Below are 27,979 nucleotides of genomic sequence, written 5' to 3'. Positions count from 1 at the left end.
TAAGAGATGGGTAACATATTAAAATTTTCAAGGACTTACTTTTGCTTGGACCCACAGCCCATACTGGAAGCAGCAATTAAAAAAAATCAAATAACCTATTGCACTGAGCAAATCTAACGTGTTAGAAAGCAGAGATGTCACTTTGAAGGCTAAGATATACCTGGCCCAAGTCATGATATTCTCAGTTGCCTCTGATGCCTGTCAAAGTGAATAAAGAAGACTGACAGAGACTTGATGTCTCTGAATTATAGTGCTGGTAAAGAATATTGAATAGACTATGGCCTACCAAAGGACTGAATGCATCTGTGTTGGATGAAGTACAGCTCATGAAAAGAGAGGTGGCCACACGTAACTTCACATACGTTGGATATGTTATCAGGACAGGTCAGTCACTGGCGAAAGATGCCATCATTGGTAAAGGAGTGAGTTGGTGGGGCAAAGAGATCATCGACAAGATGGGCTGACTTTGACTTAGGTGCTGCAGTAGTGGGTTCAAACATAAGAAATATTGCAAGGCTATCACTCCAGGTCTCTTTTTGTTTCCTGTAGAAATGTTTTGTAATTTTTTGCCACTGTTGTAAAGCAGGACTGACATCGGGGTTGGGGGAAACTAAGAAAAGAGGGGATAAATAATGTATACTGCGTTGAAACAGAAGAGGGAGAGAACTGTTTGAAAGGAATATGTGATTAGGTATTGTTTTCATTGCAAGAGTCCAGAATGAGAGCTGCATGTTGGAGTAGACTAGAGTCTGGGGGTTGTATAATAATGAATTTTAAAAATTTATTTATTTATTTACTTTTCAAAGGGAAAAATCAACTGGGAGTGGGGAGGGATAGGCAGGGAAGAAAATGTGCAATAATGAATGAATGGAAATTTGGAAATTAAAAAAAAAATCACCGTTAAAAAAAAAAAAAAGAAAGTACTATGACATGGGTCAGGTATACCTTGGTTCTGAAAGTGACACCTTTACACCTTTGCTTTTTTTAACATTTTAAAGAAATCTTTTTCATTTATTTTAACAGAAAAAAAATAAAGAGAGAGAAATATTGTAAGGCTGTCATGCGAGGGAGCAGTGTTTTGTTCTGTTACACACATAAAGTGGCCGTAAATTTGAAGCTGACTTGGGGCATCTAGCAAACAAAATGAGTAACCTGCCCAAGGCTGCAGTGTCTTCTAACCCTGATCCCCTTGCCTAGGGCTGAGAGGTGACACTCAGGACGTGTCAGCTGGGGGGTCTGACAGTACCTGCCTCTGGGCTGTGATCCAGAGGGGAAGCACACCATTGTCCCACCACTCTGTCTTGTTCTGGGTGGTCTTGAAGGAGTATTTCCACTGTGTCTCCGTGTTAAACATCATGTTGTGGATGACTCCATGGTCTTCAATCCAGCGACCTTAGGGGTGAAAGAGAGAAGATACTGGTATGTTCCATGGAGGAATAATTCCAGGTTTCTGTGTATATCGTGGGCAGAGGTTATGTGATATCCAAGAGCCCAGTGTCTTCTCATTGCACATGAGCCTGGAAAGGCTGGAAGATGAAGATGTTCAGTTGTAAACCATTTTCAGGATGTCTACCACTGCCACCACTTTGTGTTGTAAATGAGAGAGATTTACTGTGTGTTCTGCTGTCAACAATAAAATGAATTCTAAAAGACCACAGGATCCTTCTGGAGGCTTGATAAACCAAGGGGTCTTGAGTGCCTGGAGATGGGGGCAGAGGACCTAGAGGAAATGTAAGATGTCACAGAGAAGCATCTGAACCCTGCACCACAAGGATGCTCCCTTTCAGCCCTGGGACTCAGTGTTCAATGATGGCATTATTAAATAGATTAGCTGTGGAACCAAAGGAGCTCCAGTGGCCTTGTGGACTGGAGTTTTGTGCAGGATTGAGGGGCGGGGCTTCATGTTAGACCAGATCCAGGCTCAGTTTGGAAATATGGGCAAAGCAGGGCAGGAGGGGAAGAGCTAAGAAAGGAGCAGGAATTACTTAAAGTGCCCAAGAACAAGTCAGAATCTTGAGGGCATTTAGCATCCTTAGCCTTTCTGTTCCCCTCCAGATGCTCTTGAACTGAAGCAGCTTTCTTAATGAAATGGTGGAGATCCTTGGGAACATCCAGAGCACGTCCTGTGGACTTAAGGATTCTCAAGGTTATACTGCCTGTCACAAAGCACACTTGTGCAATGCCACGAGCCTCTCTGAGTCTGTGAAGGAGGAGTCAGGCCCTTCTGGCCAGGTTGAAGATCTGCCCCTTTACATTGTTAGAGGTCAAGTTCAACCAGATCAGGACACTGTGAGGATAGAGCACAGCCTACAGGGACACACCCTTCCCAGGAGGGTTCCTGGAGCCCATGCTGGTGACATTCAGGCAGTGAGGAAACAGCATCTATAACCTGGAGAGGGTAAATTTCTCTTGTTTTCAAAGCCACACAGACATAGGACTTGGTTAAAGGAGCCCATGAAAACAGAGAATATTTCTGTTTAAAAAATTGTTACCACTGGACCTATAGGCAACATCATATTAGATGGAGAAAAGGTTGAAGTTGTCAGCACTTTCATTTTACTTGGATCCACAATCAACATCCTTGGTACCAGCAGTCAGGAAAATCAAGAGACGTATTGCACTGGAAAAGTCTGCAGTCAGGGACCTCTCAAATTATTGAGAAATAGTGATATCAGGACTAATGTAGATCTGATTCAGGCCATGGTCTTTCTGATCACATACTATGTATGCATCTGAGAGCTGGACAGTGGGTAACGATGACAGAAGAATTGACGCCTTTGAGCTATGGTGTTGGAGAAGAGTACTGAACAGCTCATGGGTTACCAAAATAGCAAGCAGATATGTCTTGGAGAAAGTGCAGTTAGAGTGCTCCTTAGAGACAATGATGATAACGTTTCATCTCACATACTTCGGGAATGTTGCTTGGAGAGGGGCATCATGCTTGAAAAGGTGGAGGGAAGGTGAAAGAGAGGAAGACCCACAACTAGATGGATTAGCACAGTGAGTTCTGAAGTGGGGCTGAGTGTGTCAGGAAGTATGAAGATGGCACAGGACAGGGCAGGGTTTAGATCTGTTCTTAGGGTCGCTGTGGGTCATACCCAACTCAATAGCACCTAACAACCGCGATTAAGCCAGGGTGGAAGGATGGCCATCAGATGGAGCCAACCACCCCCTTCAAATCAGTGCAGCACTCCATCCTGAGCAGATAAGATCATTCAGAACCAAAGGCAAGATATTAATGGGAAAGCATCCCCCAGGAAACGTGGGAACTGTCACAAAACAACAACAACAGAAAGAGAGCTTGACCAGAGCCCCAGCAACTCAGAAAACCTATCAGAATTGACATTTTTCTTGTTTTTGGTACCACTGAGTTGATTCTGACTCATAGTGAGACTCCATGTGACAGAGTAGAACTACCCATAGAAATTGCTAGTAATTTCTATGCACAGTATCTCTGAACCCTGCCCTATCCTGAACCAATTTCACTGTCTCAACACACCTGCCTCCCTTACTCCAGTTACTGTGTCACCAGCCTCCATCCCCCCATTCACTGTATCACTCCATCTCATCCAGGATCCTCCTTTCCCGTGCTGTCCCTCCACCCTTGCAAGCACGGTGTCCTTCTCCAAGGACTGGTTCCTCCTGGCCACGTGCCCAGAGTATGTGAAATAGAACTGCACAATTCTTGCATCTAGGAAACAACCTGGTTTCACCCTCTCCAGGATAGATCTGTTTGCTCTCTGGACAGGCCATGGTATGTTCAATACTCTTTTACAACACCACAAAACTCAAAGGCATCAATTCTTCTTTTGTTGTCCTTAGTCATTGTTCTAGCTCTCTGATGCATAGCAAGTAATTATGAAGACCATGACCCTAGTCTCTAGATTGTCATTATTGCTTTTCAGTATTCTGTAGCGGTCCCTGACAGCAGACTTTCCCAATGCAATTAATCTTTTTATTTTTTGACTCCTGGTGCCAGTAATGTTGGTTGTGGAACTGAGCAAGATGAAATTGTTAACCACCTCAGTCTTTTCTCCCTTTCTCATGGTGCTACCACTTGGGCCAGTGGTGAGTAGCTTTGTTTTTTTTTTTATGTTGAGCTTCAATCTATTTTGAAGACTATAGTCCTTGACCTTCTACAGCAGATACTTTAGGTCCTCCTCAGTTTCAGCAAGCAAGGCTCTATGATCTGCATAACACAGGTTGTTGATGAGTTTTCCTCCAGATGCTACATTCCTCCTCATAAAGGCTAGCCTCCTGAATGATCTGTTCCACAGATAGATTGGAAAGGTGCATCCCTGACGCACTCCTTCCCTGATTTTGAAGCATGATCAAACAGTTTAATAGTTTATTAATGGATTAGACTACAGTTAAGGGGTCAGGATTGGAAGCACATGGACAGCTTCTCCCTTCATTGGTGCAAAGTAGGTCTCTTGGCTCCTCGAGATCACACCGGCCTCCTCATGGCTCCCTGTGGACCGTCTTCCTACAGCATGTACATCCCTGTTGTCGTTAGGAGCTGTTGAGTGGGTTCCGGCTCAGCGATCCTAAAGCATGTTATCTTTATGGAAACAGACCGCCAGGTCTTTCTCCCTCCAAGCCACCAACCTTTAACCGGAGCCCCACCAGGGCTCCTTGAACTTTCGTCCTCTCCTGCCATAGGAACTAAGGGTGTTTCCATGTTCACAACACTTCTCTGGATGGAGAAAAGAAAAAGCTCCCATGCCACTACGCCACTTCTACTCATGTGTTAATGCAAATGAAAAACGCTGATGCTGTGTCTTTTTGACATTGCTTTTTAATTATGGCCATCAATAAATCATTGCTTCCGTGAACGAGGCTAGAGAATGGCCGCAAGGCAGAGACACAATTCCTTAGGAACTAGGTCAAGAGAAAAATGGTCTTTCTCTCTCCTCCCACCGCTCCCCTTGATCTGCCTTCTGAAACAAGAAATTTCTCGCTCCAAGTTGCTGGAAGTTGATGGTCACACTTGCGCTTCATCTGGGAACACTCTTAAGCCACAGTTTGGCCCTGGCCCATCTGAATAGCCTCAGAAACTGGGTCTGTCTTTTGCATCCTGTTTCTCATCATTCTCAACTCTCGTTGTTGTTAGGTGCCATCAAGTCGACTGCGACCCTGTGAATAATGGCAACCCCATGAACCGAACAGTGGATCTGAATCTTGCTCAACACCACACCATCCTTCTCATCTGTCTGATATGTTTAAGCCCATTGTTAAAGCCACTGTGTCAATCCATCTTGTTGAGGGTCTTCCTCACTTTTGCTCACCCTCCATCTCCCCAAGTACGATGCCTCCTCCAAAGGCTGGCCTCTCCTAACAGTATGCCCAGCATATGTGAGACGAACTTTCCTTGCCTTTAAGGAGCATCCTGGTGCACTTTCTCCAAAATGCATTTGTTTATTCTCTTGGCAGTCCATGGAATATTCAGTACTCTTCTCTATCGGTGGGCCCCCAAAAGACTTGTTCACCTCTCTATTTCCAGTACTATAAATAGGACCTTCTTTGAGAAAAGGACTTTTGGAGATGAAAGGGAGATCATTTGGGATTATGTGATGGAGAACTCAAATCCAAGGACAAGTGTCCTTAGAAGAGGCAGAAAGGGAGGGGGCTGTGTGGAGATGGAGATTAGTGATGTAACCAAAAGGCAAAGCAAGATCCTCCCCTAAAACCTCTGGAGGCATCATGCCCTGCTGACATCTTGGTTTCAGAGGCCTGGCTTCTAGGACTATGAGAGGATAGACTCCTGTTGTTTGAGGCAAGGCTTCCTTCCAAACGGTGCATTCCATTTCCACCTGCAGCTGAGAGTTGGGCATTTGAAGAAGAGCTGTCAGGGATCTTCCTACAGCACAGATTCTGACTCAGTATATCTGAACCAGAATCTCTCTCCCCCCTTCCTCTCCTCTCCTTTTGTCTCTTGTCAGATTACAGGTATTACAGGCCACAACCCAGGAAAACTCTCCTGACATGAGATCTGGCTTACAGTGGGGTTAAGGAGGCCTATATCCCACCCTTAAGCCTTTGATGTCTACATTTTATCATTATCTTTCAAACAGGCAGAATGGTGGCCCAGGCAAGAAAGTACATATTATTGGTACACAAGATTCAATCCATGACGGGAATGAACCGGTTTGAAGCTCTGGTTTTCAACTACTGGGCTTGTGGTCCTTTGTTCCTGTACCCACACGACACTCCTGCAGCCATGCTATTGGGTAGCTGTTTGACCTGGTGTCTGTCACTCCCTTTCAAGGCTGTGAAGCCAGAGACTGTGGCCAAAAGGCTTCTCCTGTCACTGGAGGCCTTGGCGTCATGGCTTTCTGCTAGTGTCATTGTCCCATCTATTTAACCCAGGTTGACTTCACCTCCTGGGGCTGCTGTGGCGTTTCAAACAGGCTCTTTTACTGGTCAAGTCCGAGAACCCACAGTATCAGCTTTAACTTGTTGGGAATACAGAATGTCGGGCCACACCCAGAGCTGCTAAATCAGAGTCTGCATTTTTAAAGCAGGATTCCCTGGTGCTTCCAGTGCACGGTCAAGTTTGAGAAGCACTAGGCAAGTGTGGAAACACTCTCACTGTTCCCAGCAGCAGGGACTGCGTTCCTTTTCTCTCCCCTTTCTCTCTTCCCTTCTCCGAATCCATCTTTGTACTTGGACAGCATGTCATGTCTGTGACCTTTTTGTGGTTGTTGGATGTCAGAGAGTTGGAGCTGACTCTCCGTGACTCTAGTAGAAGCACTAGTCAAAGAAGTAGGAGCCTTTAGGTGTCAAACAAAAGGCTGGTGGTCCAACCCCACCTAGATGTTCCCTGGGAGAAAGGCCTGACGATCAGCTTCTAATAAAACAGCCACTGGAAACCTTATGAAGGATTATAGGAAGATGGTGGCATAAGCAAGCCATTGTCCCTGTCCAGCTCCCCTGCTCAAATATAACAGAGAAATTATGTTTGACTCTGAGGGACTCTGAGTTGGGAAGAAGAGGAAAGCAATGGAAAATGACAGACAAGCAAGGAACAGTGAATCAAAACAAATTGCATATGGTAGGAACATCTCTTCCACCCTCCCTGCTCCTCCTCCCAGCCATGTGGGTCACCAGCTGCCGTGAACTGGGGAAGTGGTCCCAGGAGATGACCTGTTTCCCTAGTCAATTAGCATACACCCCATAGCAGACCTTTTCAGGGTGGTTTGGAGTGGACCAGCACTCTTCCCACCTAGGCACTGTCAGCCATAAGCCTCTTGCAAAATCACGACCAAGAGCTGGTGCTGTGAAGTCTCTTCCCTGAGTAAGCTTGTGCTAGCCTCCCTGTGTACCCCTTTGCTCAAGCCTGATCTCCAAGGAGTCAGCTCTGGTCAATGTATTCCCTCTTCTAGTTGATTCTGAGGACCGTGGCTGAGGCTGTCGTGTGGTGAGAAGCAAGCTGCTTTGGCAGAGCTTGCAACCAGTCAGCACACTGTTGTTTGTTGTGTACCGTTGCGTTGGAACGGACCCATAGCTGACCCTCCGGTGGCTTTTCAGAGGCAGTTGATTGCGCTGGAGGAGATTATCTATCCTTATCCCATGGAGCAGATGGTGGCCTTGAACTGCGTGCCTTCGGGATGGCAGTACGGGTTCTTGCCTGTAGGCCATCAGAGCTCCCTCAGTCAACACAAAACAGACTCTGAAAGCAAAGGGGCCAACCTCCTTGGAAATCTTCTCCACATGGACACTGTCAGCCGCAAGCCTGCTCTGAATTGCTACTGAAGGCTCATTTATTGGAGTCGGCTTCCATAGTCAGTCAGCATTCTACCTGCTTCCTTGTATCCCCCACAGCTCTGGCCTCTGAAACCAACAGGACAAACCTCCCTGGGGGGCAGTTATGATTAGTCTGCCCCCACTTCTGCTTGGTGCTGAGGACTGCTGTCTGAGATGGCTGGGGGATAGCGGGCAGGAGCCTTGAGTAGAGGTTGTACTCACAGCCAATAGTCTACTGGGGAGACTCTTGTCAACAAGGTGGATCTTCCTGGAGATCTGACCATAGCGTGATAACCTCCTCCCCAGTGTGATTGCTGGTTGCCAGGCTGTTGCAAACCCCTACTGTGGAGTCTGCTCTTACAGCACTCTCCCTGCCTCCCTGTCTACTCCATTGTTCAAAGCTCTGTGACAAACAGGAGAGCCCTCTCTCCAGGGATCAGTTTGGATCTGTCCACTCTCTCTTATCATCAGCGCTGAGGACTGTTGATTTGGCCTGCTGTGTGCTAAGAATCAGGCGTGTCGAATGGAGGCTACACACAGAACTCTGGAGCAAGCTTTGGTAGCAGTAAGGCAGACCTTACTGGGGGTCAGTTCTGAGTGTGAGTACCCCTCTCCTAACTGATAACTGTAGGCTGGTGTACTGACGTGAACCCTTGCGGTAAGTTCCCCACAGCAGAGTCAGGGAGTGAGTCACCTAAGTGAAGATTGCTCCCTTAATCACCACAGGAACACTGGGACTCTGAAACCAACAGGATATCTCCTGAAGGTCGTTCTGGGGAGTTCCAGTCTCTCTTCCTTCTGAAAAAGAAGGTCTGCTTGTTCTTCTTTAATTGCAAGCTCAGCTAAAAGCAGCTCCCAGAGAGTAGGGAAGAAACTAATAAAGAAGGGCTTCCTTGAGCCTTATACTCTTTTAACAAGTATCCCTTTCTCTCTCACTGCCATCTAGTCATTTTCGACTCACAGCTGACCCTCCCCTGGGTTAATGGCATGAGAGTGCCCACCTCTCTCCTTTGGAGCCTCTGGTGGATTCAAGCCCCTGGAGACACTCAGCCTTTTGTTTACACTGTGAGCTAAGCCACCAGAACTCTGTGATGAAGTATATGGGATCAAACTGTCAACAGCAACTTGAAAGATTAGCTCCAAAGCTTGGAGGGGAGTGAACTTATGCTAATGAGGGAGGAAACATGCATGTAAGAAGGAAGATGGGGTTGGTTGTACAAATTGAATAATGTAATCATTGTCACTGTACATGCACGGACTTGAATCAACGTCTGTTTTGCTGTGTTTATTCTCAGCAACATCAAGATAAATAAGATTTCAAAGGGAAAAAATAATAATAAAAAGACACAAAAGTGGATTTTTGGATGGCTCTGCTTGTATAAAATTCAAAACAGACAAAATGGAACTATGATGTGTAGAGATGCGTACACGGGCAAAGGAGTGTAGAGAGTACCAAGGAGTCTACAGAATCCTTGATCAGTTCTTTAGATCACCCCGTCAGTTTGTTGTACCAGGGTGACTGTAGCATGTTACTATGATGCTAGAAATTATGCTATAGGTATTTCAAATACTTGCAGGGTCACCTATGGTGGACAGATTTTAGCAGAACTTCCAGGCTAAGACAGTCCAGGAAGAAAGGTCTGGCGATCTTCTGAAAATTAGCCAATGAAAACCTTAAAGATCATAACAGAATATTGTCCAATGCAATGATGCAGGATGAGTGACCCTGAAGATTGTGCAGAACCAGGCAATGATTTGTTCGGTTGTGCATAAGGTTGCCATATGTAGGTGCTGACTCAGAGACTGTCAACCACAACATCGCTTCAAAAGGGTCAAGATCACAGAAAACGAGAAGAGGCTGAGAAACTGTCAAAGGTTGGAGGGGGCAATGAGATTGGTTGACCCAGTGACTGCAGCAATGGGCTCATGCTTGCCAGAGATGATGAGGATAACACAGGCTAGGACAAGATCCAGATCTGTTGCTCATAGATAGGGTCACTGTTGTTCATAGAGTATTCAATGGCATCTAATGACATCAACAAGGGAAACAGGGTGACTAAATGAATTAAGACCGTGGGTGGAAAAGCTGACAAAATCCAAGTAGAGTCTGTAGGTTCACCCAATCATATTATACCAGCACAGATGCCCGAGTTTTGATAAATGTGTCCTGGTTGTGTAAGATGTTTACATCTGGGGAGTTGGGTGAAGGTATTACAGGAACTCTCTATATTATTCTGCCAGCTTTCTGTCAATCTAAAATGATTTCAGTCTAAAAGAAGGTCCTTAGTCACTCCTAGAAACGGAAATAAAACTTAGCCCTTTTTGTTCAATGTTTAGTCAAACAATAGGGCTGTAAGGTGACCAATAACCCCACACTCTTTAAAATACCTCTATAGGAGGTCAAAAGAGCAGCATCTACTCAGGAAAAAATAGGAAAGAAGAATGAATGAAAGTAAGAATGACAGGAAATGGTAGAACTATGATAACATTGTGGACATTGTAATTAATGTTATAAAACAAAAATATTTATGAATGATTGGATGGAAAAACCTATTTGCTTTGTAAACTTTCTCTCAAATCACAATTTAAAAAAATTGGAAAATGAAAAACCCCGACTGTCTGGAGTACAGTTGTATTGGAGCACAACTGTATGCACTTTGATACGTGTGAGGCCAAAGAAAAACAAACCAAAACCGTATGGAGCAAACCTATGTACTCTGATACACAAGAGGGCATCAGGAGTCAGAATGAACTTGATGGCAATGAAGGTTTTGTTTAACTGTTTTATTTTTTAAAATGCACTGCAAGGGAGCTCTACTGGCATAGACTGAAGAGAATTTTGCTGCCAATCCAAAGATCACACCTCTCTGAAGGTTCGAATCCACTAACTCTTCCTTGGGAGACAGGTGGACAATCTACTCCTAGATTTACAGCCATTAAAACCCAGCTGTCAGCCAGCTCTGAGTTGTTTCCAACTAGACAGCAGTGAATTAGCCATTGAGTCCGTTTTGACTTTGAGAGATCATAAGGAGCAGATGGAACTGCCCCGTAGGCTGTCCAGGGTTGTAACCTTTACGGAAGCCGACTGCCATACATTTCTGCAGCAGAATGCATCATGAGCTTTAACCACGGACCTTTTGGTTGGTAACCACATGCTTTAACCACTGTGTCATGAGGATGATGACATTAGTTTCACTATGAAAATATTGTAATAATGTCATTTGGATCCTTTTAAAAAAATCATTGTTTCACATTTGCTTCCCCACCCCAGCCAACTCCAGAATGCACCCCTTGTTCCAATTGTTCTCAAACATATAACCTCGTATATTCTTTTGGACAGTTCTTCCCCTCATCTGATCTAATGCAGTGTTCATTATCTATCCGCTCTTTCCCCATTCTCTCCCCAACCCTTCCCCCTTGTCTGTGCTGTTTTATAACAGGGGTGTTATGCAGTATTTGTCTTTTTGTGACTGAGGTATTTCACTTAGTGTAATGCCCTCCAGTCTCCCCCATGTTGTGTAGTGTTTTACGTTTTCATTATTTTTCAATCCTCCATAATAATCCATTGCATGGATATACCATAATTTTTTTCTATCCATTCATTTTTTGGGCACTTGGGTTGCTTCCATCTCTTTGCTGTTGTGAATAATGCAGCAATAAACTTGAGTGTGCATACATCTGTTTGAATTGTGGCTCTAGTTCCTTTAGGGTATAGTGCCAGTAGTGGAATTGCTGGGTCAAATGGTATTTCTATTTCCAACACTTTGAGAAAGTACCAAACCACCTTCCCTAATGGCTGTACCATTTTGCATTCCCGCCAGCATTAAGAGTTCCAATCACTCCATAGCCTCACCAGCATTTGTTGTTTGCTGCCATGTTGAATTTTACTACTGTTGTTGGGGACCATTTGGATCTTAAACGGATTTAGTTTAATTTGACAAATGTGGCAAAATTAAATTCTGAAATTAGAAATCTATAGTAAAGGCCTTATGCATGAAATGGTACAATCCCTGATATATGCTTTGAAAGACTTCTGACTACACTTCCTATAAAAAAAAACAGAAGCAAGCAAGCAAAAGCAACCCAAAATGTCCATTCTGTGGGAATAACGAGACAGGACTGGCAAAATGTGCCCAATTTTTTCAGCTGTGTGGTGGGCAAGTGGTGGGTATTTTATGCAGAGCCCTTGCTGATTTTGTGCATTTTGGATAACATTTTGAAAAGTTAAGAAAAACCCTGACTTCCAAGCCTTATTTCCGTGACTGTATTTTCTGAAACTCCCCATTAAAATAATTGGTGGTGGAGCGATGTCTTCTCTGTTTCCAAGTGTAGTTTCGTCCCTCGTTTGCTCTTCCTGGGTACCTGGGGGCTTGTTGATTTTCAGTGCTTTTGCAGGGAAGAGTTGTTTCCAGAGAAGTGGATTAAATTTACTGCATCTTCTAATGAGGTCTCCAGCAACATCTGCTGGGCTCCTGTTGCTGCCAGCAGCAGGAACTGAATTTCCTTCCCTGTCTCTCTTCTCCTACTTCTCTTAGAATCTGTCTTTGTCACTGGACAGCATGTCATGTGTGGCCCTCTGTCCTACAGAATGAGAGGTTACCTGAGCCAGTGCCATCTTCAGCTGGTATGCGTGAGTCCATTGCTACAGCTTCTGTGTATTTTGGGTGACTTCCAATCTAAGGGGCTCATAGTTCAGCACTGTTTATCCCATTATGGCCTGTAGAGTTTTCATTGTCTCATTTTCTGAACTAGACCTCCAAGCTTGTCTTCCTCGTCTTAGTCTGGAAGCATGACTGAAACCTGCCCTCTGTGGGTGATCCTGTTGGTCTTTGAAATCCTGGTGGAGCATCCAGCATCATAGCAACATGCAGGCCACCACAGTACATCCAGCACGCTGGCCGATGGGTGGTGGGTGCGGCCTTTAGGCTGTCTGATTTACATGTGATTTGCATAGAGTTCTGATGGCATGGTGCTGCTCTGAAGGAGAGGGATGTGCAACTACTTCCTGTTAAGTTTTACAGCCCCAGAAATCTGATGCAAAGTCTCCAGGAGTTGGAACTGACTGAATGGCAATGGGGTTTGGTGTCTGTCTAGTTTGGTGGTTCTCGTTACAGGGGTGATTTTGCTCTCCAGAGGAAATGGATTCCAACCCATAACCATTGTGTGTATAGGATTGAGTAGAATAGCCCCACAGGGCCTCCAACGCTGTCAGTCGTTATGGTCGCAGATTAGCTCATCTTTCCCCCCCGCAGAGTGACTGGTGGATTAGAACCTCTACCTTTTAGCTAGTAGCTAGTAATCCATTGCACTATCAGGCTTCCTTCTTGCTGTTACATGCCATCGAATCACTTGCGACTCATAGCAACCCTATGTACAAGAGCTCTAAACGCCTATCCTGTGCCAACCTCACCGTCTCAAACACTCTCCTTCCCACCACTCCACTCACAGAATCGATCCATCTCATCGAGGGTCTTCCTCTCCTGCGCTGTCCCTCCACTCTTCCAAACATGATGTCCCTCGCCGAGGACCAATCCCTCCTTGCAACATGCCCAAAGTATGTCAGATGAAGCTTCAGAATCCTTGACTCCAAGGAGCATTCTGTCTTCACCCTCTCCAGGACAAACCTGTTTGTTCTAGCAGTCCATGGTATATTCAACACTCTACTCCAGCACCACAGCTCAAAAGCATCAATTCTCTTATCATCCTTATTCACTGTCCAACTCTCCGATGCATAGCACGTAATTGCAAAGACTATAGCCTGGATCAGGCGCACCTTAGTCTCCATCCTGACGTCGTTGCTCTTCAGTACTCTTGAGAGGTCCCTCACAGCTGACTTTCCCAATGCAATTTGTCTCTTGATTTCCTGGCTGCTGCTACCAAGAGTGTTGACTGTGGAACCAAGCAAACTAAAACTGTTAATTATCTCAATCTCTTCACCATCCGTACTGATGCTGCCAATTGGCCCAGTGGTGAGACTCTTTGTCCTTAAATGGCATTGAAGACTGAGAATCTGTGTGTGTTTTACACTGATCGCCTCCAGGGGGCACCATACACATGAAATTTATGAAATCACCCTTCTCTGACCCAGAATTGTGCAAAGAATGCATGGCATGTATGGTTGCAAATGGCTACTCTGTTTTGGGGAGTTGTTTTGTGGGGCTCTGGACCCCAGAGAGTCCTTATTTCTGGCCACCATAATCCCCTGAGCTTGCCCTCATTCCATTCATCCAAAAAAGGAAAAAATGTTGACCATAGAGACTCTTCTTATTCTTTGTAAATAGCTTTTTATGGTGTTTTGAGTACAAATGTACAGAGTGAATTTGTTTTCCATTTAACAGCTCATACACATTTTGGAGACATTGCAGGTCCCCAGTGTAACAGCATTCTTCCCACGTCCTCTGTGTGTGTACCATTTCCTTTCACCCTATTTTCTATCCTTCCTGTCTTCTGAGTTGTACCCGGTGGCAAATGCTGTTCTTCTGTTCTCATGCAAAAGATTGTTGCTTGTTTAAGGTATGTCTTACTAATTATAAGTCTGAGTGTTGAAATGAAAGTTTATTAAAGAGAAGCTCTTGAATTCTTCTGGTTTTGAAGTTCCCCTTCCCACCCCTGGGCCATACCCATTGACTGGCTCTAAAGTGGTAGAATTACAATATCACGGCTTACCCTTTTCACAGCTTTTTCCTGAGACATGGCTGTGATGGCTTCTTATTTTCAAATTGATTCATCTAGGGAGAACATACACGTTGCCGCCTTAAGACTCTATCCACACACCATTTGCTCCACGGGATTTTCTTAGCTTCGGTAGCATAACTTATTCTTACTGGCCCTCAATCACTTTGCAATAAAAACTGAGATGGCAAAAATGTTCATTGTCATTACCAGTGATGGAGCAGTAACTACAGACTTCTGGGGAGAGAGACCGGGTGATTTACACAAGGAAAATGAGCTGCTAACCTTCGGAGAATTGCTTTTCATTCCGGCGAGATCTGAGGGGAATTTTGACAAGAGTTCAGGGAGAATAAAGGGATGATATGGAGCCCTCACAGCACAGCAATTAAGTGCCCAGCTACTAACTGAAAGGTTGGTGGTTCAAACCCACCTAGGTTCTCAGCAGGAGAAAAGACCTCTTCTTGTAAAGACTATAGCCAATCTTGTAAAGATTGCAAACCCTAATGAGAATTGACTTGATGGCAACTAACAGTAACAAGGATATCTATATGTAAATTGTATATTAATATATGTAGTAAAGGGAGCTCTGGTGGCCTAGTGGTAAAGTGCATATTATTATATATAATAGAAGGAGCTCCAGTGGCCTGGGGGGTCAGGAGTGGCACTGCCAACCCGAAGTCTGGCCGTTTTAATCCACCAGCTGCATCTTGGGAGAAAGATGGACAATTGCCTCCTGTGCAATTTACAGCCATAAATCAGTTCTAACATGACAACAGTGATTTGAGTGTGTATGGTAAGGAGCCCTGGTGGTGCAATGGTTAAGTGCTAAACTGCTGACTCAAATGTTGAGGTGTGAGTCCATCTGTCTGCTCTGTAGAAGAAAGACTAGGTGATCTGTTGCCAGAAAGCTTATAGCCAAGAAAATGCTCTGGGCAGTTACAATGAGTTATTATAACTTGGGATTGACTCGGCAGCACCCAATGACAAAGGAGACAGTGCTGTGGGTAATTGCCTCCGCCTGTGGTCTTGGAATCCAGTGGAAGCCCACACACCTGGTGAACACCTGGATGAAGGCTTGGCCTCTCAGCACTGAGAACTGGGTTACAGAACCGCCACCTCCACTCCCACTCCATCTTTCTTCCATCCTCTTCTGCCTGGCCACAGCCCCCTGATTTTCATCTGGGTATCACTAACCCCCCCATCCCCCAGTTCTCATGGTACATGGGGCTGTCCACCTTCTGCGTGGTCCAGGGTGGTCTCATGATTCCAGCTTAGCTAGTCAGCCTCATTCCTGTCTCGTGCTATGGGAGGAAGAACACTGGCCCAGTGAGGGTTGATCTTGGTGATTTTGTGGTAACCCTTATGAAAGAAGAAGTCCGTAGGTAGCACAAATGGCTGAGTGATCGGCAACCAGCTGAAATGTTGATGGTTAAAATCCACTCAGAGGTGCCTTGAAATAAAGACCTGGCAATCTACTTCTGAAAGATTACAGCCACTGATAACCCTATGGAGCCCAGTCCTGCTCTGACATACATGGAGTCACAATGAGTGGGAGCTGACTTGACGGCAACTATTTTTCAATTTTTTTTCCTTTAGGAAAGAGATGGAGAGAGTATGAGAGATATTCAATGTCATGTCCCCATAAGTTAAAATCTACATGATGACAATAGGTTTTCCTGTTGTAAATCCCTTCCTCTTGTGGGCAGGATCTGAAGTTTGTGTCTAAGATCCGTAGACTGTGTCAAAGGTTTGGAAGCATGAGTGGCATCCACTTCCGAAATAGTTTGCCTTTGGAAACCCTATGACTTTGGAGAAACAATGAAAGTTATACAAGTGTTCAGGTCTTTCATTCACAGGGTCGCTATGAATTGTCTACGACTCGACAGCACTTAACAACAACATGGTATATTCAGTCTCTTTACCAACACCACAATTTAAAGGCATCAATTCTGCTGTCTCCCGTATTCATTGTTCAACTTTCAGATTCATAAAAATCAACACTCTTTGTAACAGCAGCCAGTAAATAAAAGGATGAATTGCCCTGGGGAAGTCTGCTGTGAGGCACTTACTTCTCCAGAGTACTGAAGAGCCATGATGTCAGTCTGGAGACTAAGGTGTACCAGATCCAGACCATAGTCTTCACAATTATTTGCTATGTGTTAGAATGCTGGACAATGACTAGGAATGATAGGAGAATTGATGCCTTTGAGCTGTGGTACTGGAGAAGAGAATGGAATATACCGTGGACTGGTAGGAGAACAAACAGGTTTGTCCTGGAGAGGGTGAAGCCAGGCTGCTCTTTGGAGGCAAGTATTTTGAAGCTTCGTCTTACATACTTTGGGCATCTTGCAAGAAGGGACCAGTCCTTGGAGAGGGATGTCATGTTTGGGAGGGTGGAGGGACAGTGCAAAAAAGGAAGACCCTCAATGACATGAATTGACTCAGTGACTGGGGTTATGGGGATAGGTGCGTTAGAGTCAATAAGGTTGGCGCAGGATAGAGCAGGGTTCAGAGCTATCGTACATAGTGTCGCTAAGAGTCAAATGCGACCCAACGTTACATAACAACAGCAAGCAATTGAAAATACCATGGCTTGGATCACGCAGACTTGATTAGTTAAGTACAATAAAAAGCTAATGCATCCTTGCATCTATGGACGCTCCGGAGAGACTCCTGTATGTGTTGCGGTGATTTAATGCAGCCTCTCTTCCTGCCCTTAACCGCTTGGTTCCCAGAGCCACCTCAATTCCAGCCCTCCGGACTCTTAGAAGTTTAGAGAGGTGGTCCCAGGATGAGATTAGAAACTGTAACTTAAAGAGTGTCAGCCCCTCCACTTTATTTAAATAAATTGCCAAGAGGTATTCATAAGGAATGGAGCTCTGGTGGCCTAGTGGCAAGAAGCTGCACTGTAATCCCAGGCAGAAGGTTCAAGGCCACCAGCTGCTCCGGGGGAGAAGGATTGGGAAGTTACCTTCTGTGCAATTAACCGCCTGTGAAAAACCTGCTGGAGGGTCAGCTATGGGTCGGTTCTGACTTGATGGTAAACAACAACAACATTCCTAAAGAAGGGGAGCCCTGGTGGCATGGTGGTTAGATGCTTAACTGCTAACTGAAAGGTTATCAGTTCAAACCTACCAGTTGTTCTGGAGGAGGAAAACATGACATTCTGTTGTTATTAAGATCACTGCCTTGGGACCCCTGTGAGGCAGTTCTATGCGGGGCACTGTGAGTAGAAATCTACATAAAGGCAGTGGGATTTTTAATGCACCAGAAAACCAGTGACAGGGGGAGTCAAGAGAGCCCCCCCTTAACTGTCTGTTTGGACCTAATGAGGTCTCTCTCTGGGAGCTGGCACGACCACTTTTTAGCCATTACTTTTTATATTAGGGATGATTCTCTTCTACATTGGAGTCAGACAGGGGTCAGCCGGAGTTCAGCTCATGAAGACAAATGCAAACAGTTCCCTGGCCCGGGTAGCCCGTTTCCTTAATGGAATGCATTTGGGAGATAGACTTCTTGCCTGGAAGCTCTGGGACCAGGCAACTTCAGAGGAGTATGTAGTTAATGACTTCATTAGAAATGAGACCAAGGTCTCTTGACCCGCTGTAAGGCAGGGACTCAGCAGCTGGTTTCTGGAGCCATCCAGGGCTGTGTCTGAATCCTACTTCTACCCCTTAGCAGCTGTGTGACCTCATGAAATGTACATTCTCTCCAAGAACCTAGAACTTTTCAGAAAACCCATTATTATGAAGTCAGATTCTTACTGACCCTCCAGCAGGTTTTCTGAGGCTAGAAAGAGTCTTCCTTCCTTCCTTTCTTTCTTTCTTTTAAACATTTTAAAGCCATGATTTGAGTGAAAGGTTATAACTCCATTCTTTGTTGTATAGACGAAGCTGACTCATAGCTGACCCTGTAAATTGCACGGGAGGAGATTGCCTATCCTCTTGTGGAGCTGCTGGTGGATTCAAACTGACCACCTTTACGTCAGTGGCACAACTCCCTATAGGCTACGCCACCAGATTTCCATAATGCTAATTATTTTTCTTTCAACTATTCATACACATTTTATTCTGTAACCTTAATGTCAAGGTTCACATTGTAATCATACTTTTCCCACTTCTTCCCTGGAATTCTCCTTCCCATGAATCCTTCTATATCTCTGTCTTCCTAGTCTTTAGGGATATTGTGCTGATCAACCTCTTACTTATTTGATACTGCCTTTTGTTGAAGGAAGCACAAGCAGGTGACTCCTTAGCACAAGAACAGGAAAACGCCTTCTTAGGCACTTTGGGCGTATTGTCAGGAGTGACCAGTCCTTGGAAAAAGACATCATGGTAGGAAAGGTAGGAGGTCAGAGGAAGAGAGGAAGCCCCTCGACAAGATGGATTGACACAGTGACTGTGATAATGGGCTTGAGCGTGCCGGAGACTGTGGGACGGGGCAGGGTCAGTCTTGTTGCCAGTGTACTTCTGTGAGTCATAGTGAAGTCAAGGTCACACAACCACCACCATCACCTGTTTACTGTTTTTTACTCTCTTCTCTCTTCCCTCGTAATCCTGGCAACCTTCTGACCCAAGGCTGTAAATCTTAGTGGGAACAGGCTGCCTGTCTTTGTCCCTAGTGGTGGATTCAAACTGACAAACATTTGGTTAATGGGCCATCATTCAACCTATAATGCCACTAAGACTTCTCACCTATATAGAGAGGAGCCTTTTCTGGATCGTTTTACCATTTCGAGACTTGAAATACAATATTTTTGTAGAGTACAGCCAAGTCAATTTTTTTCCCTTTTTTTCAGTCAAGCCAATTTTAACTTGTAGCTAGTGTAGTGGCTTATTGTGGGATTATTTTCTTTTATATTATATTGATTTGCACACACAATTTGTATACATTATGTTTCACAGTGTTCTTTGTTCACACTGTATTTCATACAGTTGTTCCCACTTAATGTTTTAAAAAATGAACCACCATTAAACTTTACCCACCATTATCTCGTCTTTTCATAGAGGCTTGTTGTTGAGGGCTGTCGAGTCAGAACCAACCCATAGCTGAGCTCCCAGTAGTGGCTTGGTAGTAAGGAACTGCATTGCCAACACATAGGTATGAGGTTTGAATCCACAGGGTGCTACGCCGGAGAAAGATGAGAAATCTCCTCTCTTGTCATTGACTGCTCCTGAAAGTCTGCCGGAGGGTCAGCAAGGGGTCGGTTCCGACCCAATGGCACACAGCAGCATCAGCAGTGACCCCATGTGGCACAATAAAACTGCCCATAGAGTTTCTGAGGCTATAATCTTTCCAAGAGCAGCTTGTAAATTCTACACACACACACACACACACACACACACACATACACACACCCCGAAGCTTTTGGATGGATTCAGACCTCCAACTTTTTGTTCATAGTAGCTAAGTGTTTGTACATTTAGACACCAGGGTTCTTTGATAATCATGGTCGTGACTTTTTATTGAGCCAAGTGCAGGTTTCCCAGATACTGTGTACGCTTTTACAAATTGAAGATTGGTGGCAACCCTGGGCCGAGCAAATGTGTCACCATCACTTTTCCAAGAGCGTGTGCTCACTTGTCTCTGTGTCACATTTTGGCAATTCTCAAAACATTTAAAACTCTGCCCCTAATGCTGTTACATGCTTATTAGACTCCAGGACTGCATAAATATAACTTACGTTTACTGGAAATTAACAAACTCATGTGACTCACTTTATTGCACACTTTGTTTTGTTATAGGGGTCTGGAATCTCATAATGGCTCCAAGGTATTGGGGTTGGCCCTGTACACAAGTGATCTCAAAGCAGTGGCTGTTTGACCCCACAGGGGAGACCTGGTCATGTCTGAAGATGTCTTTGATGTCACAATACTTTGAGGATATTCATTCACTTCTATATGCTTTTACGTGCTTTTATCAACACTGGTGCCATGAAGAATTTACCACCCTCCTCATTTTCCACTGAGAAAACCCATCTGTAGGATGAAATCCTACAGGTGGAATTGTTGTTGGGTATGGCCGAGTTGGTGTGACTCACATCAACCAGACGTACACCAGAATGATGTACACTAGAATGGAATGTGGCTAATTCTTGTGTCATCTTCACAGTCACTCCTGTGCTTGGGGCCATTGCCATAGCTACTGTATCAATCCATCATCTTAAGAGTCTTCCTCTATTTTGCTAATCCTCTCCTTTGCTCTTGTGGCCTTGAGGTAAGAGGCTGTGCTGCAATCCAGAAGGCATGTGGTTCAAATCCACCAACTGCTCTGTGGGGCAGGATGGACAGTCTCCTCCCATGCAGTTAGCTGCCTCTGAAAACCCGCTGGAGGGTCAGCTATGTGTCAGTTCTGACTCGACAGCACACAACAACCCTTTATGAGGAATGATGTCCTTCTGCAGAGATCAATCTCTCCACACGACACCACCCAAGTAAGACAGGGTGATAACATCCTGTCTCTTAAGAATTCTGCTTGTACTTCTTCTAAGACAGACACGTTCATCCCCCCAGCCAGCTGTGGTATAGTCAGTATTCTTCAAGCATAATTGCCAAGTGAAAAAAAATGAAAGAAAATCTGTGTGTTTGTAATGTTATCAGCTGTTTCCCGGTTGCCCTCGGCTGCAGTTGTCCCTGCAGGCAATGAGTATTAGCACAGGAGTTGGGTGATCATCTTGTAGTCTGGAAAAATTTGCCCTCATAGTTTATATCTTTGAGGAGCCCTGGTGGTGCAGCAGTTCAGCACTCAGCTGCTAACTGCAGAGTATGTGGTTCAAAGCCAGCAGCTGCTTGAGGGAGCAAGTTGGTGCAGTGTGATTCCATGAAGCTTCCCCACCTTGGGAACCCGGAGGGGCCAGTGGCACTCTCTCCATTAGTGTCTGTGCGAGTTTGAATCGATTTGATGGGGATGGACTTTTTCGGACTTATTTCTTTTGATCAGAAACCTTCTGGGAATAAAAACAAAGTGGACGCATTGTGTGATATTTTGTACCCATCGTTTTCTCTGTGCTCAGGGACCCAGAATCTGCCCCTGGGGGATCAATTAAGGCTCTGAAGTTAAAGCTGCTGGGAAGTGGCATTTGCTATCTTCGGAAAAAGGCCTTTTAGCTCCTGCTTTCTGGAGCTAATCGTTCCCAAATGGCTTGTACGTAGGAAAATCTACCTCAGCACATCTTTCTCTTAAGTGGTTCTGTTTGGTAAGTTTTTTATTAGAGGACTCCTTAGAGAGTCTTATGGGAGCCACAAAACCTCTACTGCTAGGGAAAAAAACACAACAACCCCAAAACAACAACAACAACAATGACAAACTCTGAGTTCCCACTGATTCCATTCAGAAACACAGCAACAAAATATGTGTCAGGAAATAACTGCACGTCACAGGATTAATGCTGTGATTGGTCATTGGTAGTAGACAACCAGGCTTTTCTTCCAAGGTGCCTCTAGAGAGAATTGAACTACCAGGCTTTTGGCCAATAGTCCAGCTCTTGACTCTTTGCACCAATCAGGGACATTGCCTTTTCCCCAGCAAAAGTCCCCTAAATTTGCATACAATGCCAGAGGGGCCACATCCTGCTGAACTGCCTTTGGACCCCTAAAAGAATGGTTTTGGCAGGAGTGAGGGTCACAGGGTAGGTACTCTTCTCTGTTTGACCTTCCGTGAAAGGGAAGGAGACCTGCAGACTCCAGACTCAGAACTTGGGCAGAACCAGTTCTGTGTGCCAAATCCCTGGCTGAGTGACTGGTCAGTCTTCCAGCCTCCCTGAGCCTCAGTTTTCTCATCTGTAGAATGGGAACAACACCTGCTTTACAGTCACAGGCAACCCTTGGATTGCAAACGAGATCATTCCTGAGTTGTGTATATTTTAAAAATTTGTATGTAAATCCAAACAAGTGCATAGGGTTCTTATTTAGCCCTACGTTGGTACACCAAAGGGTGTGCTGGCGGCAGTGTGGTTAAAACATCCAGCTCCTTACAAAAAGGTCAAGTGTTCAAATTCATCAGCCTCTTTAAGGGAGAAGGATGAGGTAGTCCGCTTTCATAAACGTGTACAGCCTTGGAAACCTTCCAGGGCAGTTCTGCTCTGTTCTACAGGGTTCCCATAACTCGGAATTGACTTAACGGCAGAGGGTGAGTTAGTGCAAGGAAAGGCTTGAAGTCTTTTCAATGATTCTAAAGCTGCATGTACAGCCCGCGTGAGGGATTGTGATGAAGAGTTTGTTATTAATTGCTTGAGAATCCAGTGCTGGAGAATCACTTCTGTCCCCTAGTATCCCGCCACCAAGTGTCCCAGGCAGTAAATCTCAGGGGAGGGGATGCCCCGCATTTCTTCCTTGGAGCAGCTGGTACATTTAGACCATTGAGCTGTTGGTCAGCATCACAACAGTGTACACACGGTGACACCACTGCTGCTTAGCTGTTAAGATGAAGGTTGGAGACTGGAGGCCTCCATGATTTGGAGAAGCCAGTGAGGGCAAGGGAAATGGGAGATGTGTATGGAGGGGCTCAGAAGGTCATGCAGAGCCTCTCGGACACCACACCCAAAGACCAAACCCAGTGCCATCATGTGGATCCCCCCTTGATCCCCACAGCAGCCCCAGCAGACCGAGTGGAACAGCCCCATGGGGCTTCCAAGACAGGAAATCCTGACAGGAGCCAACTGCCCCTCTTTCTCCCTTGGAGTGGCTGGTGGGTTCAAACCACTAACCTTTCAGTTAGCAGTCAGGTGCTTTAACAGTGTGCCAACGGGGCTCCTTTTCTTAGTCCCAGAAAGACATAATTTGAGTTCTTATCAGAAAGCACTAGGAAACTTCTATTGTAGGGTTTTAAACAAGAGAGGCAACCATATCGAAATGAGTTTCTGAAACTCTAATGCTTTATTCACTGTGGGAGAAAGATGAATAGTCTCCTCCAGTGTGGTTTACAGCCTCTGAAACCCAGTCGAGGGTCAGCTTTGAATAAATTCAGACAGCCAGCCAGGCAGTGAGAGTTGTGGTTAAGTTGATGACCCTTAACGACCTTATCAACAGCAGAACTGAATGAACTCTGTTCTAACATAACTGGAGAGAACACATTATTATTTTTGTAAAAGGAGCCCCTAGGTGGCGCCAACGGTCAAGCACCCAGTTACTAACTGAAGGGGTGACAGTTCAGCCCATCCCAAGGTGTCTCAGAAGAAAGGCGGGGAATCTGCTGCTGCCCTGACAATCCAGCAGAGTGACCTTCTCCACTGCAGCCATCACTCTCTGTTGCTGGTAGTCATTTACTGTCGGAAAATGCTTCCTGGCCGCTGTGTCAGTGAACTGGAAGCAGGCGGAGGGTGGTAGAGGCCTCAGCTCAGCTGTCCTTCTCTCACACATGATGTTTTCAAACTGATGGGTCTGTCTTAGTCTCCTAGGGCTGCTGGGACTGCAATGCTGGGAGGGTAGGACTGTAACCAGCAGACACTTATATTCTCACAACTCAGGAAGCTGAGGAGCCCTGTTGGCACAGTGGTTAAGGACTGGACTGCCACCCAGAAAGTCAGTGGTTTGAATCGACCAGTTGTTCTACAGGAAGAAGGTGTGGGAGTTGCTTCCACAAAGATTTACAGTCTTGGGAACCCTATGGGGCAGTTCTGCTTCATGTTGGACTTGGCTACCTCGGTGGTTTGTTTGTTTTTGGTTTGGAAAGTAATACATCCAAATTCAGGGTACAGGCTCTCGGAAAACGCTTTTACTTTCAGGTCTGGGGGAGACTCATTGGTGATCACGTGGCATGGCATCTATCATTCTTGCCAATTTACTGGTTTAATCTTTCTCTTTAAGCTTGAAGAAATACACTATCACACAGCATCTGTGTGTTGAGAATCTGGGAAGAGTTTAATGGCTTCTTTACTTGAAGGTGTTTGATGAGGTAGAAATCAAGGCATTGGTCAGGGCTGGAGTCTCTCCTGTGGTTCATGTGGCTCTTGGCAGGATTCAGTTCCTTGTCAACCCCCGAACTAAAGATCTCAGCTCTTTTGGTTATCAGCTGGAAGCTAAATTTTTCTTTATCATATGAACCACACTCCACATGGCCAGTTACTTCATCAAAGCCAGCAAGGGAGAGAATCAGTGGTGAGAACTGGGTAGCAAGATGGGGCTTAAAACTGTGTATAATGTGATGACAAGAGGGAAGTCTACTATTGCCATATTCTTTTGGTTCTAAGTAAGGTACAGATACCTACTTATCCTTAGAGAAAAGGCAGTTTCACAAGGCTGTGCAAATGAGGAGCCTGGAATTACTGGGCGGCTTCTAGATACCTAGATAGATACATCTTGGAACGTGTGTGCCACAGGTACTAAGTCTCTGAGCTCCATCATGTAATTTATACTTGCAGCACATCTCAAGACAGGCCAGCCACAGTCTGAGTGCTGACTAGTGGCTCCTGTATTGCACAGCTCTGCTCTACAGGTGACACTAAGTTCAGAGATTTCAGGAATATACAAAGCACTCAAGTACCTTTGAAAGTAATGATGCTTTTGTATAGTAATTCAATTTCAAAAGAACTGAAGGCATAGATATAAAGAGAGATGTAGATATATGTAAGATATTACAAAATTATGTTATGCACAGCTGAGTCAGAACCGGCTCATATCTGACCCGCCAGTGGATTTTCAGAGGCAGTAAATTACACAGGAGGGGACTGTTCATCCTTCTGCTGTAGGGCGACTGGTGGATTGGAACCATGAGCCTTTGGGTTGGAGTGCAACTCCTGAGCACTAAGACATAAGAGCTCCCTATTTAAAAAAAAAATCACAATGGGAGCTCTGGCAGCCTAGTGGCAAGAAGCTGTGCTGTAAGGCCGAAGGCACAAGGTTCGAGGCCACCAGTTGCTCCGTCGGAGGATGGGCAGTCTCCTCCCATATGATTAACTGCCTCTGAAAACCAGCTGGAGGATCAGCTATAGGTCAGTTCTAACTCTATGTTACACAATGACAACAACGACATATCACAATGACAGTGGCAGTGAAGACAGGGTGTGTCAGGGTTGATACAATTGGCTCAGGATAGGGCTGGATTCAAAGCTCTTGTTCACAGGGTCAGTATGAGTCATAGTCAACTCAGTAATACAGTACAACAACAAATCTTCCCATCTTTACATCTTTATGCTTTAAATTGGACTTAAAAGAGGCCATGGAATGAGGGATATCTTTGCTAATGGATCTTTGCTGAAAGCAGAGAAAAGAAAGAGGTTTACTTGATGTCATAATGATTATATAAAGGTATTTGACTGTGTGGATCGTAACAAGTTATGGATAATATTGAGAAGAATGGGAATCCCAGAACACTTAACTGTGTTCATGTGAAACCGATACACAGCTCAAGAAGCAATTGTCCAAACAGAACAAAGGAACACTGCATGGTTTAAAACCAGGAAAGATGTGTGTCAGAGTTGTATCCTTTCTCCAAATCTATTCCATCTGTATGCTGAGGAAATCATCCAAGATGCTGAACTATATGAAGAAGAATATAGCATTAGGATTGCAGGAAGACTCATCAACAACCTACATTATGCAGATGACTTAACCTTGCCTGCAGAAACTGAAGAGAAGCCTTTACTGAAGAAGATTAAAAAAAACAAACCCTACAGTCTTCAGTATGAGTTACTGATCAACATCAAGGAAAATAAAAATGCTCACCACTGGACCAATAGGCAACACTATGCTAAATGGAAAAAAGATTGAAGTTGTCAATTCTTTCATTTAACTCGGACCCACAGTCAGCACGTAAGGCAGAAGTAGCCAAGAAATTAAAAGGTGTGCTGCCTTGAGAATATCAGCTGTCAAGGATCTCCTCAAAGTGATAAAGAGCAAGAATGTCAGTTTAAAGACTAAGGTGCACCTGATCCAAGTCACAGCAATTTTCAGTTGCTTCTTATACATTTGAAAGTTGGACAATGAATAAGGATGACAAAAGAATTGATGTCTTTGACTCGTGGTGTCGATGAAGAGTATTGACTATCCTAGGAGCTGCTAAAAGAGCAAACAGCTCTGTCTTGGAGTTAGTGTAACCAGGATCAGGGTGCTCCTTAGAGGCGGAATGGTGAAACTTCATCTCACACAGCTTGGACCTGTTATCAAGAAGGACCGGTCCTTGGTAAACGACATCATGGTGGGAAAGGTGGCAGGTCAGAGAAAAAGAGGATGACTCTTAACAAGATTGATTGACATGCTGACTGTAACAATAGGCTCAAACAAGTTGGAGACGGTGAAGCTCATCGATGGTCTCCCTCTCTTTCTCCTTCTCTCTATCCTTCCAAACATGACATCCCTGTCCAAGGACAGGTCCCTCCTTGTAACATGCCCCAAGTATGTCAGATGAAGCCTCAATCCTTGCCTCCAAGGAGCAGCCTGGTTTCACCCTCTCCAGGATGAACCTGTATGTTCACCTAGCTGTCCATGGTATATTCAACACTCTCCTCCAGCACCATAGCTCAAAGGCATCATTTCTCTTTCTAGCATCCCTAGTCATTGTCGAGCTCTCTGATGCATAGCAAGTAATTGCGAATACTACAGGGGTGTGTGTGTGTGTGTTTCTGTACTTTGATAACCTACTGCTGTCAAGCTAATTCCAACTGTGTAATCTCTTTTATATCTCAAAAGAAACAGATTTGCAATACACTTGGTCTAGTCTATATAAAGTTGCATGGCTAACCCAAAGGCCATACCTCTTTGATGATTTGAATCCCTTAATGGCTTTGTGGGAGAGAGATAGGCAGTCTTCTTTGTGAAATTTATAGCCTTGGAAATATAATGAAAGATTAGGTATGAATTGGTTTCAACCCAACAGCAGTGGCTGAGACCCTAATACCATCTCGTTCACGAAGAACACCCCGTTCCAAAATGGAATTCTAACTGTAGGCAGAAGGTTTGAGGTTTACACTGTGCATTTTTGGGGAACACAGTTCAGTATGTAACAGGATCCTTGAACAGCCCAGAGCACCAGCTGCATCCAGAGAAGGCCCCTGGTTGCACACACTGCCTCAGTCTCCCCAACTCACCTGAGATGGTGGTGAAGTGCGATGGAGAGGTCATGGTCACGAAAGGAGGCGTCAGGTACTTGGCCTTCACGCCCTCCCTGGCCAGGCGGTCCATGTTGGGGGTGTCCACATCCTGGTCATAGTTCCAGCGGAAACCATCAAAGGAGATCAGCAACAGCTTGTGGAAACCTGTCTTCCCGGGCACTGGGTGACCCCCAGCATAGGCCAGCAGGACAGGCAGCAGCAATGCCAGGCAGCCGAGCCCCGCCATGCCGTCCTGCGCACACACCTCTGAAGCTCAGATGCCCCCTCCCGATCTCTCCCCTTTTTATCTGTGACAGGACAAAGTCCTCATTGATAATTCCACACCAGCCTTGCCATTGAGCAAAACACCTGGAGCAGGACATGTCACATGCTTCCAAAAATCGGACTTCATGAAATATTTTAGACTCGTGTTCGCTGCCAAGTTTTGAAGGTTTGGGGGCATGATTGACTGGTACATTCCTTTTGAGGCTATCACTTGTTTTAATGGTGAGAGCAAATCATTGTTCATTACAGAGC

The 27,979-nt window shown here is 45.0% G+C and overlaps 1 protein-coding gene across 1 annotated transcript in view; it reads right to left on the bottom strand.

Moving 5' to 3' along the window:
* Positions 1–27,689, bottom strand: part of LOC102871128 (ectonucleotide pyrophosphatase/phosphodiesterase family member 7-like) — a 43,794-nt gene extending 16,105 nt beyond the window's left edge. The window contains exons 1-2 of the mRNA XM_006895239.1: positions 27,440–27,689; positions 1,247–1,392 (exon numbers count right to left, since the gene is read on the bottom strand). Coding sequence (XP_006895301.1) covers positions 1,247–1,392; positions 27,440–27,689 — 396 coding nt within the window. The remainder of the gene's footprint in view (positions 1–1,246; positions 1,393–27,439) is intronic.
* Positions 27,690–27,979: the final 290 nt, after the last annotated feature.

Source organism: Elephantulus edwardii, unplaced genomic scaffold, assembly GCF_000299155.1.
Source record: "Elephantulus edwardii isolate Elephantulus edwardi_28Jun2011 unplaced genomic scaffold, EleEdw1.0 scaffold00162, whole genome shotgun sequence".
Lineage (NCBI taxonomy): Eukaryota > Metazoa > Chordata > Mammalia > Macroscelidea > Macroscelididae > Elephantulus > Elephantulus edwardii.
Note: the sequence above shows the minus strand (reverse complement) of the source record. Positions and strands in the feature narration are given on the sequence as shown.